Below are 13,764 nucleotides of genomic sequence, written 5' to 3'. Positions count from 1 at the left end.
GCACCAGGCATAGCCCTGGCCATCAGGTATAGACCCAGTTACAATCTGATGAGTGCGCACCAGGTATAGACCCGGTCACAACTCTAATAGGTGTCCAACAAGTTTAGCCCCAGTTTTCACACCGATAGCCGCAAAACCAGGTATAGGCCTAGGATAGAAAGTTGCCATACCTTACTGTGTTTGTGCCCGTTAGGCGGAAATAGAGGAATGACACACACACACACACACACACTCACTGTTTGTATGTCTTTGAACTTAATTTATTCTGTTATGAAAATTAATTTAACAATTTTTCACTCCTTTAGGAAAATAATTTTATAGTAATACTAGATAATGACCGGCATGCGTTGCAAATTTTTTTTTGTAATTTTGTAAATTCTCTCTTTATCTCTCTAATTCTCTATCTCTCTATGTATATCTCTATAACTCTCTCTATCTTTCTATTTATATCTCTATCTCTCTATATCTTTCTACATATATATCTCTATATATCTTTCTACATATATATCTCTATATATCTTTATAGCAGACCCGACAGACAGTGTCCTGCCCAAATGTACATATGGCGGTAAGTATTTCTACGCTGGACATTTTGTATCTTCTCATTATACATACCCCTCCTCTTGGGCACGCCACTGCCGTTACCAAAAACCTTTCCCATGTTTACGCAGAAGGCAACAACAATGCAAAAGCCCGTTGCCATGGAGGCTAATTATCAACAATGCTTAGTTTTTTTTTGCTTTTAAAGCGTGTTTTTTTTTAAGTTTTTTCTTAACTCAGAATCGAGATAAAATATCCAATTGTGAATCTAAACCATCCTCGAATCCCCGTGAACTCACACAAAAAATTTCATCAAAATCGGCCCAGCCGTCTAGGAGGAGTTCAGTGACATACACACGCACACAAGAAATATATATAAAGACTAGCTGCAGTACCCGGCTTTGCCCGGGCTGAACACCGGGTGATATATTGTCCGCGAGTTACAGCAAAATGGATAGCGATATGTCCAGTGTGGTGGACATTAAGAAATGACACATAATTACTGTTTGTGTATCTGTGACCTATGGTTTTCTGTTTACCCATGGCGATCGGTTGAAAGGTTTAGTAGTTGATGCGCTACAGCGCCATCTAGCGGCGAGTTACAAAAAAAATTGTTAGCATAAAAACCTTCTCCATGATAAAAAACACTTCGATGTGCCAACTTTCATGGCGATCGGTCAAACGGTGTAAGAGTTTATCGACGACATACATGCCAACATCCAATTTATATATATTCTTATATTTCGAAATTTTGGGGCTTTCACTTTTGCGGAAAGTGGATGTTCAGGGCCTCGAATGGTTTGGAACACTCCATCTCGAAAGAATAGATATTTGAAATTCCTGAAATTGTCGAAATTTTGGGGCTTTGTTTCCAGTGGGGGGCGGGGGGTTCGAGGACCCTGAATGGCTCTACTTAAAATCGAAAGAGATAGATTTTTCAAATTTTTTAAACTTTCGAAATTTTGGGGCTTTAACCACCTGGAGGGGGGGGGGGGGGTTGACGTTGAGGACCCCGAATGGCTTGGAAACACTCCAAATCGAAAGAGATATAAAGGAATATAAGAATGTAGGCATTTACTGTACTCCTATCTACCATAATAACAATATTGACAAATAGAAAGCTTATTACCTACCTATTAATAATTATCTAAATAAATTAATAAATAACTCTATGTTTAAGAATTTACGTACATACATAATATTAAACTTCAAACTATACACAAAAAAAAACTAAGGATGTTTGTGAAACTATATTTATTTGTCATAATGTTTAAAACATTTGTAGGATTTCTTTATATGTAAAACTGTGGTGGCAATATTCCGCTTATCCAAAGGAGTATAGAAATTAATAGAGACATCACTCCCTGTACACACCACAAATCTTTGAATTAAGTATAAAAAAACATAGTCCAAAATGAAACAAAAAGTATAAATAACAACTAATTTGACAAAAAAATTATACAACTGTATGGCAATGTTAACATCCGCCTGAAATTTAATAGAAGTAGGTAGGTAAGAATATATATATAATAAATTAAATGAAATTAAAACATACATAAATAAAATTAGCTCACACTCAACCAAACATAATGTTTAATATGAAATAAAGGAAGTTGGCAATTACACGTAGCTATTCTAATTAATAAAAAAATCAACTTTCCTGAAATAGTTAAATTCAAATTTTTCAACAATATATTACATAATTGATAAATATTTCTGGTCTTCGGTCTCAGCAGCCCTAAGACTCTTGACGCTCAGAAGATAAATTATAAACACTAAACCAAACTCCTTGCAAATAAGTAGGTAATGTAAAAAAAATAACAATATTGACAAATAGAAAATATTAGTAGGCCCTACCTACCTATGAATAAATTTCGAAGAAATTTATAAGTTTAAGAATTTATGTACCTACATAATATTAAACTTGAAACTATCCACACAATAAAAACCTAAGAATGTTAATGAAACTATTTTTTTTATTTGTCATAATACCTAAAATACGTATGTTTCCAAAATGAAACAAAGTATAAATAATGACCAATTTGACAAAAAAAAAAATTGAACAACTCGAATGACATTGAAAACATACACGTGAAATTTAAAAGAATTATGAGTGCCCTAGGTAGGGAGGAAAAATATATATAGAAGAAATTAAATTAAAAAATGGGTGCGTGTACTTAGGTACGCGCATGTGAAGTTATACTTCTTTGGCATCATTAAAAAATAGTTTTTAATGCATGCAAAAATATTGCGTGGAGTCCCTCCGCGTGGAAGAAGTGAAACTTCGTAATGTGGAAACGAAATAGGAAGGGGTAGAAATTGATTTTTAGTGAAATCATATTGTATCAAATAAAAAAAAATAAAGGAAATAAATTTGTAACGATTCATAGATCGATCTTCAGAGAGAGAGAGAGAGAGAGAGAGAGAGAGAGAGAGAGAGAGAGAGAGAGAGAGAGAGAGAGAGACCTATTGAATGTCTATAAAACTAACTTTTTTATGAGAGCAGCTTTCATGAAATATATCATGAAATCATTCAACGATAAAACCTGTATATTTAATTAAGCGGACGGGTTCGCCCCAAGGAGAAAATAAAGCGGCGAGACCTCGTGGACATAGAGAAATGACACACTCACTATTTATGTGTCTATGAAACATGATTTTTTTCTGCTATTTAAATTGTAATATACAAAAACGGTATTGAAAATTGAAACAAATATGGCAACACTACAAACTGTCAAGAGCTTTTTTTTTCTTACTCTCTACTTAGTTCCTTACAATAGCAAAACGTAACGTAATGGCTTGAAAGCTATTGCTCGGCAGACATAGAGGAATGACACTAACAGTTTGTATATCTATGACACACATTACATTTTTTAGTTTTTTCTTAACTCAGAATCGAGATAAAATATCCAATTGTGAATCTAAACCATCCTCGAATCCCCGTGAACTCACACAAAAAATGTCATCAAAATCGGTCCAGCCGTCTAGGAGGAGTTCAGTGACATACACACGCACACAAGAAATATATATATATAAAGATGTGGCCTATGTGTTATGCCAAATCTCATCCAAATCAGTTAAGCTAATTGAGTAACACACACATTCACTCCTATGCAACCCATGCAGCAAAAACACAGCTTCAATAAAGCAAATGTCTTGCTGGCACGCCATTGAAATACTTGATTTTTATACTTTTACTAGCTGACCCGGCGAACTTCGTACCGCCTTAGCGTAGCAATGATGCACTACTTTATTTTGTATAGCTGACCTATCTTAGGTATGAGTACCTATTCAATTTGAACTGGAATCTATAATATCCTCCATATAAAAATGAATCCATAATTCCCTGGTATCACTATAACTGAAAAGGACCTTACTAATTTAATTAAATAAAAAACATAATATATATTGTCAAAATAGTGTTTATTCCATAGGATTAAATAATTCCACTAATGATTTTACAAATTGATATTGAACAACTTGGCATTTTTAAGTAAACAAAGAGCTCAATACCACGCGCGCTCTATAAATCAACTAATAGTCTCTGTACCCCTCACTGCTTCTCTCTACTCTAATGCTTTTTGATAAACTATATTTTTAGTTTTATGTTCTGGCGCGTAAATAAATAATGTTGATGGTTTTCCGACATGGGAACAGGCGACATATAATTGGCCATGTGAAAAACATGGATATTCTAGGTTGATGCCACATACACTTAGCGACTGCCCTTGCGATTTATTTATTGACATTGCAAATGCAAGCCGCACTGGAAACTGTAAACGCTTAAAGCTGAATGTCATAAGGTTACTTTAAAAATATTTATATTGTACAAAGTGTTGGGTTAGTTTGGAAATAATTTTATATATGGTGGTTCAGTATTCTTAAATTTTCTAATTTTCCGTTAAATTTTTTCTTTCATAAGAACCTTCTCGTGACAATAACAAACACAACAAAAAAAGAATTAGTGAAATCGGTCCAGCCGTTCACGCGTGATGCCGTGACCAAGGAAAACGGGTTTCATTTATATATATATAGATTGAATTTTTTAGTATTAATTTTATCACGTTAATAAAATCTTAAATTAAGTTTAGCTAAATGTTAACATGACATTCATTGACTGTCAGGCGGTACGAAGTTCGCCGGGTCAGCTAGTTGATAATATTAGGTATAAAATTATAATTGATAGATACATACGTCTGCTTCGTGTTGATTGGACTACAGTGGTCCTGACGCCCCTGAGCCAGTTACAAACAAGGAGACCCAGTTGTTACCCAATGACGCGTGACCGCGGCCTATAATGTGGCCTCCTCATCAACCAAAGAGCTTTATAAAAAAAATTGGTTGTCTGTAAAGTCGGTTTACGGACGATATTTGAACGTGACGTCATAACAAAACATTGATGAAATGATTGCATGCTTTTATGAATACAATTGAATCATTTTTATTGAATTATCACTATTTTGTATGGATACAAAGAAGGAGTGAAATGAAATCTACAATTTAATTGATAAATTTATTTTAATTTGCGCTCATTAATTCAAATATGTTTATTAATTAAACGAAGAGATTTTTTAAACTATAACTTTTATACATGTTTGCTATTTAAATTCTTCTAATCTGTGTTCTTCTGTTAAGGATAGGACGATGATAGGAAATGTAGGAAACGAATGGGAGTGTTTCAAGTTTAATGTGCCTCGAAAAAGTCAAATCGACGGTTGTTCCAATCGAGTGGAAGAGAGATAGATGCGGCGCAAGCGTACAATGAGCGTAACGGGACACAGCGCAACGGGACAATGTGCGTAACGGGACACTTTTTTTTGCGTGCAGCCGGCGTTCATCGATTTATTAGACGTTGTCACGTCAAAAAAACTGTGAATAAAGTAAATAAACCATTGTAAAAAAACTAAATGTCATAAGATAAGCTAAAAAAAACTCGTTCTGTAACACTGTACTGGCCCTAAAATCTGCGGGGCCCTGGGGCTGTTCACTTTTTCGGATGTTCTCCCCCGGAAAAATAAAAAAAAACTATATTTTTAGTTTCAAACATTTTAAACTCAACCTGGAACTTTACTTTCGACAATAGTTTTTTTTACACACTTTATATTAGCTTCACCTGTATGTTTGTTTGTTTGTTTGTTTGTATGTTTGTATGTTTGTAACCGACTCCTTTGGGTGCGATTTTGACCCATTTTAAACGGCCATATTTCAATCAAACTTTGTAGATTTATCGAGGACCGCTGACAATACAATAATTTTATTACTTTAACCCGAAAAGTGAAAAAAAAGGGGGGGGGGGGGCATAGGGACAACCAACCCTACTTTTTTGCTATGGGCAATAACCATGCTTTTTGTATGTCCATGAGTCCGGGGCATGGTGGTAATTTTTTCCGAAGTCTTTGTGTGTGTGTGTGCGCGCGTTGGGTAGGGGGGGGGGGGGGGGAGGAGGAGGAGGTCCGAAACCCCGAAATTTCAAAAATTTCAAAAATTGATTAGCTCTTCCAAGCAATTCGTGGTCCTCAACCTCTCAACCCTCCCCCCACCCAGGGCCTTCGCGCACCATAAGACCTTCTCGCGGAGGAGGGGAGAGAGAGAGAGAGAGAGAGAGAGGCAACGGCCCTTGTATGTTAGTATGTAACGGAATCTTTGAACACGTTTTTGACCCCTTTCAAAACGTCTGATTAACTCGAAATTTGGCAACTGGTAGTGTCTTTGCGCCAAGACCAAGAAGGTAAACTACTAGGCGCGCCGATGACCTATTTCTCAGATAAGTTACCGACTTTGAATAAAATGAAATTTTCGGAGAGGGAACCTGAGAACCGGCTATCTTATCCACGGGAGACAGCAGGCGCCCAAATTGCTCATTTCTCGAATAAGTAACCGACTTAGAATAAACATCAATGACTTCCCGATTTTATTGAAAATCATTGTTATTTTTAGTAGGATATTGAAAATATTGTGTATTATAGTTCTTCAACACGCAATATCGAATATATATTTTAAAAACAGCCAATATCTAGTCAAACTCACTTTAATAGTAAATTGATGTAATAAAAAGTCCAACTAAAAAATGAAAAATAAATAATAAGTAGTTTAAAAAAAACTAAAAACACGCTTTTATAGAAAGTCCAACTAAAAAATAGAAAATAAATTATAACAAATATAAATTAATAATAGAGTAAATAAGAAAAAAATGTATTTTATTATAAAAAAGCGCGTGGTGCATGGTGTCAATAGTTATAAATATTTTATGGACATTCATGAGTAGACGGATTATCAATTTGAAAATATCTTAAAAAGCACCCCACGCTTTTTTTATAATAAAATACATTTTTTTCTTATTTACACTATTATTAATTTATATTTATTAAATTTTATTTTCTATTTTTTAGTTGGATTTTCTATAAAAGCGTGTTTTTAGTTTTTTTAAACTATTATTTATTACCTTGTTTGTAAGGCTTATAGTCGTAACATTTTGTTAAAACAAAAAATTTAGTAAACAAAAAACGCAGCAAGTAGACCAATGACGCCGATCTAACATGACGGTAAATTTAAACATGTTACTGACACAACGTTTCAACTGAACTAAAGAATTCCGAAAATATTTAAGGCATTGGCACAGATTAGGCGTTTACCAAGCACCCAAACGAATTAAAAAATAGTCATCTGGGGAAAAAAATTGAAAAATTGAGACGGAATTAAGATTAATATAATATATTATACGAAGCTCCCATTGAACACAATGTTAATGATGGGTTCGACTACTACTAGCGCCGTTAGTTCGCAGGCCGCCGCGAGCTTCACTAAGACGACGAGACACGCCAAGGCAAAGGATATGAGGTTGGGGAAGCCTTCTATTCACAGACGAGAAAGCCAAAACCCGAAGTTCCCCGAAGTTCATGCTTTTTTTCCGTATCTTTAATGTAGCTATCCTAACCAAATCAACCATCCACAATGTTTAAAAGATTTATAATGTAGCTAACCTAAACTAATTGAACATTAGTATCCTTTTATCAACACCGCCATATTTATTTACAATGAACAAAAAAAAATCCCCGAAGATGCACGATCTAGCTTTTGGCTCTCTCGTCTGTGAAAAAAAGGCTTCCCAGGAAGTTACCATACCTGTCTATATAAAGGCCCGTCTACAATAGCAATGTCCTAAACTGCGTCCGAAGGACAATCGTCGCTGATTGGTCCACGTGACCCTCTGACGTCATGCGTCAAGTGGGCGAAGGTCCGAACCTACCTGGTCCGAAGACATTCGTCAATTTGAACATTTTGTCCCAACCTGTGTAGCTACTTCGGACGCAGAAAAAGAACAGAACACTCACGATATTTGAATCTCCGGTTCACGTTTGAAAACGTGGTGTTTGTTTTTGTTATTGACGGAAATGGAATATATAATATTGAACTCCCACAACTTTCATAAGTTCAAACTCAAACTACAAAGCATCAAAACAATAAACAAAAACATTTGGTTTGGCACATTTACTGCGCTCTGGTAACAACTTTAGAAATCAATACATTCGGACATCGGACATCGCAATTGTGGACAGGGCAGTTTTCGGTGAGACAATGTGACGTCACTCACATTCGGATAAGGACACGGACCACGCACACGTTAGGACAATTGTAGACGGGCCTTAACTGTGTGACAGACGCACCAAACGAGAGCGCGTTTAAAGGTTCAGTGCAGTTAGTTCGCTAGCGGCCGCGACTACACTAAGTGGACGGGTCTCGCCAAGTTAAAGGATAGGAAGTTGCCTAATCTCACGATAAATAAAACGTTGTTCAAAGCATGGAAAGAAAAAAACCCAATGTGTTTGGTCCCGCTGAAAATGGAACTATAAAACACTAGTCATTTTTGCCCACGGTAAATTATTTTACACCACGTTATTGATTAGTTGGATACATAAAATATGACATGCTACCTAGGTCATAGGCGAGCCCGTTAAAATATTTTGTAATGAAACCAAAATACGACGTCAAAGTTGGATGGGATTACTTAACATATAAAGCTATTAAGTAAGCACCTAATTAAGATATTAGGGAAAAAGGGGCAAAATCAGAAATATTTTTAGAAGTTAAGTTTTCATATAAAATTCTTATAACGAGTCATTAAAAAAATTTTCCAAGACAGTTACAGATAGCGCTTTTTAGTTCTATATTTACAGACAGGAAAAATTTGCCTCTAGTATATAGTCCACGATCTTCTATGTACTCGAGCAATTTACACTTGCTCATAGGCTACTGACTTATGACACCTGTCAAATGGGATGCCTGTGATTCGATATTTCTTTTGTTGAAGATTATTAATTGGGATCACAGACTTCAGGTTAAATGTGGCCCAATCACTCAAGCAGCAGAATTGTATTTATTTTCTAGTTTATCGTGTAATCAAGCAGTAGATCTTTCCGGTCTCTACCTATAATATTGTTCAAGTGCTTGAAACAATATTTATTTGATTTGGAATCGAAATATTATTGCAAGAAAATCTACAAACCTTATTATTTTTGTGAAAGTTGGGTAACAGTATTTGGAAAGTTTTTTAAATTATTAAATTATTTTATTTATTAGCTGTTTAAAGTTATTCATAAATAGTAATAATTTTAATGCTCAAAATTTGTTTCCTTTTCAGGTATATTAAATGCAAAAGTTCGTCAACTAATTATAAGAAAATTTGATTTTGAAAGAAAAATTTCAAAACCTATATCTGTACCTAAAATATAATTTAGTTTCCAATTATTTAATAACAAGCTTTAAATAACTCTATGTATAACTAAGGAAACGGTTCAGATTGTAATGTAAAATTCTAGGTAAAATTATTATGAAGATAAATATCTTCACTTGTTTAATTTCTTTTGTTGGAATTTGTTGCTTTTTATGGTAATTACAGCACTTTTACGCGAATTTGGGCACAAAAAATTAAATCAAAATTAAATATGTGTGTTTAATGAAATAATATTTGAAAAGGTTTATTTGTAATTAATTGAAAATATACATTTTAAATAATTTTTCCGTAGCTTAAAATATTTCTAAAATTGGACTATCAAAGTCCACTTTTTAAAGACATTTGAAGTTTAGAAACGGTCTCGATTTATGTAATCAATTATCTGGATGCTGTTTTTTTTTAACCTTTTAAAATCAAACAAAAGTCAGAAATAAACACTGAAAACGTATATAATATTAATAGAATTCAGTTATCCGATGAAAAGATAATAAAAAGGCACACAAATATCTACCCCACCTACACACCTCTAAACACATTGAAGCTACGGCCACCTAGGGGCGCTATGCTCGCTATGTTCGCGATGTTCGCTACACGAATAAAACATAGCCAGCTGCATACAGGTGTCACTGGCCACACAAAGCTGTGTTCGCTATGCTCGCTATGTTGGCGACGTCACCAGTTGTTTGGTTCTCAGCTATTTTTCTAAAACGTCACTGTTTTCGCGCATGCGCAGATAAACAAAAACAAAAAAAGAAGAAGAAACTCAGTTTTCACGCGGAATTGTGCTGTACTTCTGTGTTTTCTTTAAATTAGTATCATATCGACAGAAAATTTTATTGAAGAAAGTACGAAAGTATCAATTTTATGGAATGAATAATGGAAGAATATAGAAGGCAGGATATGCAGGTTAATGCCTGGGATTTGATTTCAAGGGAATTCTATCAAACTGAGTTGAATCTATCCTGAAATAATACATAAATTTGTTTTCATTTAAGGGAACTGCTTCATTAAATGACGCAATTCTCTAAATTCATATCTGTTTGAATTAACATCATGAAGCAATTTATATTTACATTTACATACTGTGCGAGACAGCAGAATATTATAATCGTCGGAAACATCACTTGAGACCCATGCCATGCGTCTCTCCGACATCGCGAACTAAACTATACTGGCGCAGCTAACATAGCGAACATAACGAACATAGTGTGTGACCTCGGCTTAACTCACATAGACACACACATCGAAAGATTCTTACATGTGCTAAACATTTAAAGTAACACTTTAATATGTTGTTTATATATCCTGTTTATGTTCAAATCCCAGGTAAAATGTTACATCATCGATCAGCGTATTTTTTATTAATCTCTAAACATACTATTTTCCTTACTACAGTAAGCTTACCCAAACATTATATAATTTTTGTTGGTCTTAACTGATGCACTCTTCTTCCCTCATTAAAACTATCTTATTTTATATACAAAAAATATTAAAACAATATTTTTTTAAAAAATTCTTTTTCTATAATGCTATTTATTGATGTGACTTTTCAGATATTGGACTATAAAAATAAATCTATGCCATTTGCTTCATTCAAATCTTCCTCTGTCCTATCTTAATATTAAACCCATATTTGAATTTCAAAAAAAAAATCAAATTTAAAACACTCCATTTCATCTCTGGAGCCATGTTCTAAAACCACGTATCTTCGCAGCAGTACAGACAGCATGGTCTTCATTGCCATATAAGCATAGCTCTTGCCAAGGCACATCTTACGCCCGTAGGAAAACGGGATAAACGAACAAGCAGGGCGACTGCCACTATTCTCTCTGCTGAACCTGTCAGGATCGAATGTGTCCGGATTCGGAAAATATTCTGGATTCCTATGCACTAGATAAATTGGGATTACGACAATTGTGCCTGCTGGCAAAGTGTAGCTGTTAACACTGACACCTTCGTCAACCCGCCTTGCCACAAGTGGAAGAATGGGATAAAGTCGCATTGTCTCATTTATCACTTTTTCCAAATACGCCATTTGTTGCAGATCTCTTGTCGTGACAGGTCGGCTTGTGTCTTCGCCGAATATGCTTGCCTGCTCTTGTAGGACTTTCCTCTGCACATCTTGATGTAATCCCAGCAGCATCAGTGTGGTCGCTACGGTGTAGGCTGTGGTGTCTGTTCCAGCTGCGATAACGAACATGGTCTGGTCCTGTAGTTCCTCTATGCTCAATAGTCCTGGATTTTCCACCATGGTTGAAACCATGTGTTCCAGAAACCCCAAACGTGGCTTTGGTTTGTCGGTCGCCTCAGGTGTAACATATGGTTTTCTCGAACCAAGATACGAATCCGTTTTATCTTTTACTATACGAGTTACAAAATCATGAATAGGTTTAACCAACGAAATAACCTCATAATAAAAACTTTGAAACTTATGAGTCCAATGAAACCACATCCACGGTGTTAATATTGAATATGCTCCCAATTCAATTATTTTTGGGAAATTTTCTACAACACTGTGCTGATGACTTTTACCTTGTATGTTCATCGGCACGCCCAGACTCGTCTCGGAGAGCATCTCCAGAGCGCAGGGCAGCGAGTAGTCCGCCATGTTGAATGGCTCTCCGTGGCAGCGTTCCTGCAGCAGGTCAGCCATGCGCTGGCTCTTCTCGTGGAATGTGCTGACGTATGAGTCGATGATGCGATTACTGAAGGTCGGTTCCATTAATTTTCGGAATTTCTTCCAGTCTTCAAATTTGGCAGTAAGCAACGAATTCCCGAAGACTATGCTAACTGGGTTGTACATCATTGGCTTACTTAAAGTTTTGCTGCTACTTAAAATTACTGATATGTCCTTGGGGTCCGACAACACAACACATTGTAGTGGTCCAACCCACAGTTTACACACGGCACCGTAGCGGTCGCGTAGTTCCTTTAAGTAGCTCAGTATATCTTCCCTGTAGGCGATCACTTCACACGTATTGCCCAGAAGAGGAATTCCAGTGGGTCCAGGTATCCCGGTACCCAGCTGGAAGTAGCGGCTCCTATGGAAGTACCATCTCACGGCGATGCTGATAATGGCGACGTTGGCTGCTGAGAGACAACAGAAGGTCCATGACTGCAACACGTCCATCGCGAGACTATAACGTGGCGAAGTGTTCGGTAAGAAGTAATTAAATGAACACAGTGTAATTTAGCGGCCTCACTCATATAAGGGAGCCATGAACACCTCTCCACAAGATCGTGCTTTAGATTGTTACGAGATAACTTCTAATTAAGTATAATTAGAGGTTTAACAGGAAGGAAAAAAAAACATTCTCGCTTTTCAAGGTTGGGAAAAACTACTTTTTTTTATAGTTTTAATGATGACTTGACTGTCTGGTTAAAGTATACTCTCTTGTTGAAAGAAACCTTATACTTGGACATTTTAATTAAAATATGATTCTACAACTCCCAAGACTAAGTGTTTGCCATTCTATCAGATTGCATACCCTTCAGACAAGCATACATGTTAAACATAGGAAAGTTTTAAATAAACAGGAAAATAATTATTTTCACGGTAATTTTGAGTACTCAAGTCTACAAAACGAATTATAGCCAAATATATAATTTTATAGTGAGTCTTGTAGTGCCTCGTAAACTATTTAAAAAATGCAAATATTCAGAAACATTGAGAATTAAAATCATTTTGCGTTAAGAGAGTAAAATGGCAACGTGCGAGGTGCACAGTAGCGAATCTCTTAAGCACATGTTAGGACGCGGGTAAAAATCCCAGTCAATATTGTTAATTAGTACTTATTAATTTAATATATTATTCTCATTTTTATTAATACATATAACAATATCTATTGTTTATTATGATTAGTTAACAATGAAATGTAGAGATAATAAACATTCCGTCATACTATAGAGAGTCAAGAAAATGTTAGTCTTAATATATACAACACCAAATAGAATAAAATAATTACTTGGTTAAATATTCACTGTTTAATCAACACAATCACGTTAAGGTTAGAGTGTACTCAGGTTGTATGAAGAATTTTCAGACTAATTTCTTTCGTTAAGCATAAACAAATATAAATACATATAATTTGTGATATAATATGTGTTTTAAATCATATAAAATTAATAATGTTATAATGATTCTATTGGGCTGCAATTTATTTTTTTAATTTTACTTAAAAGATAGCACAGCGTTCGAAAAGCTTTAGAAAACCAAAAATATATAAATAAAGAACGCGAAGTTTGTTCCAATACAGTTGTCCTGATTAATAAATTAAATAAATATTTAAATTTTGTATACCTAATTATGACTTTTAAAGTTAACACAATGTATTTCGGAAAGTTAAATTTAAGCTTATAGGTGGGCAAAAGGGCAAAAGAAAAAGCACCGACCTCCAAAAACAATGGAAAAAATCAGGTATAGCTCCGGACACCAGGCTCATGGGTGCAAACAAGAAATAACACCAGTCACCACACTACTGTGTAAACACCAG

At 35.2% G+C, this 13,764-nt stretch overlaps 1 protein-coding gene across 1 annotated transcript; it reads right to left on the bottom strand.

Moving 5' to 3' along the window:
- Positions 1–10,798: 10,798 nt before the first annotated feature.
- Positions 10,799–12,404, bottom strand: LOC134537814 (cytochrome P450 4C1-like). Its single transcript, XM_063378653.1, has one exon. The coding sequence runs from the start codon at positions 12,399–12,401 to the stop codon at positions 10,893–10,895; it is 1,509 nt and encodes a 502-aa protein (XP_063234723.1). The 5' UTR covers positions 12,402–12,404; the 3' UTR covers positions 10,799–10,892.
- Between the last annotated feature and the right edge of the window lie 1,360 nt (positions 12,405–13,764).

Source organism: Bacillus rossius, chromosome 12, assembly GCF_032445375.1.
Source record: "Bacillus rossius redtenbacheri isolate Brsri chromosome 12, Brsri_v3, whole genome shotgun sequence".
Lineage (NCBI taxonomy): Eukaryota > Metazoa > Arthropoda > Insecta > Phasmatodea > Bacillidae > Bacillus > Bacillus rossius.
The sequence above is the reverse complement of the archived record's forward strand: the minus strand, read 5'-3'. Positions and strand labels throughout refer to the sequence as shown.

Bases quoted from the DNA above. Each gene is read 5' to 3' on its own strand.
- LOC134537814 (XM_063378653.1), bottom strand. From the start codon at position 12,401: ATGGACGTGTTGCAGTCATGGACCTTCTGTTGTCTCTCAGCAGCCAAC.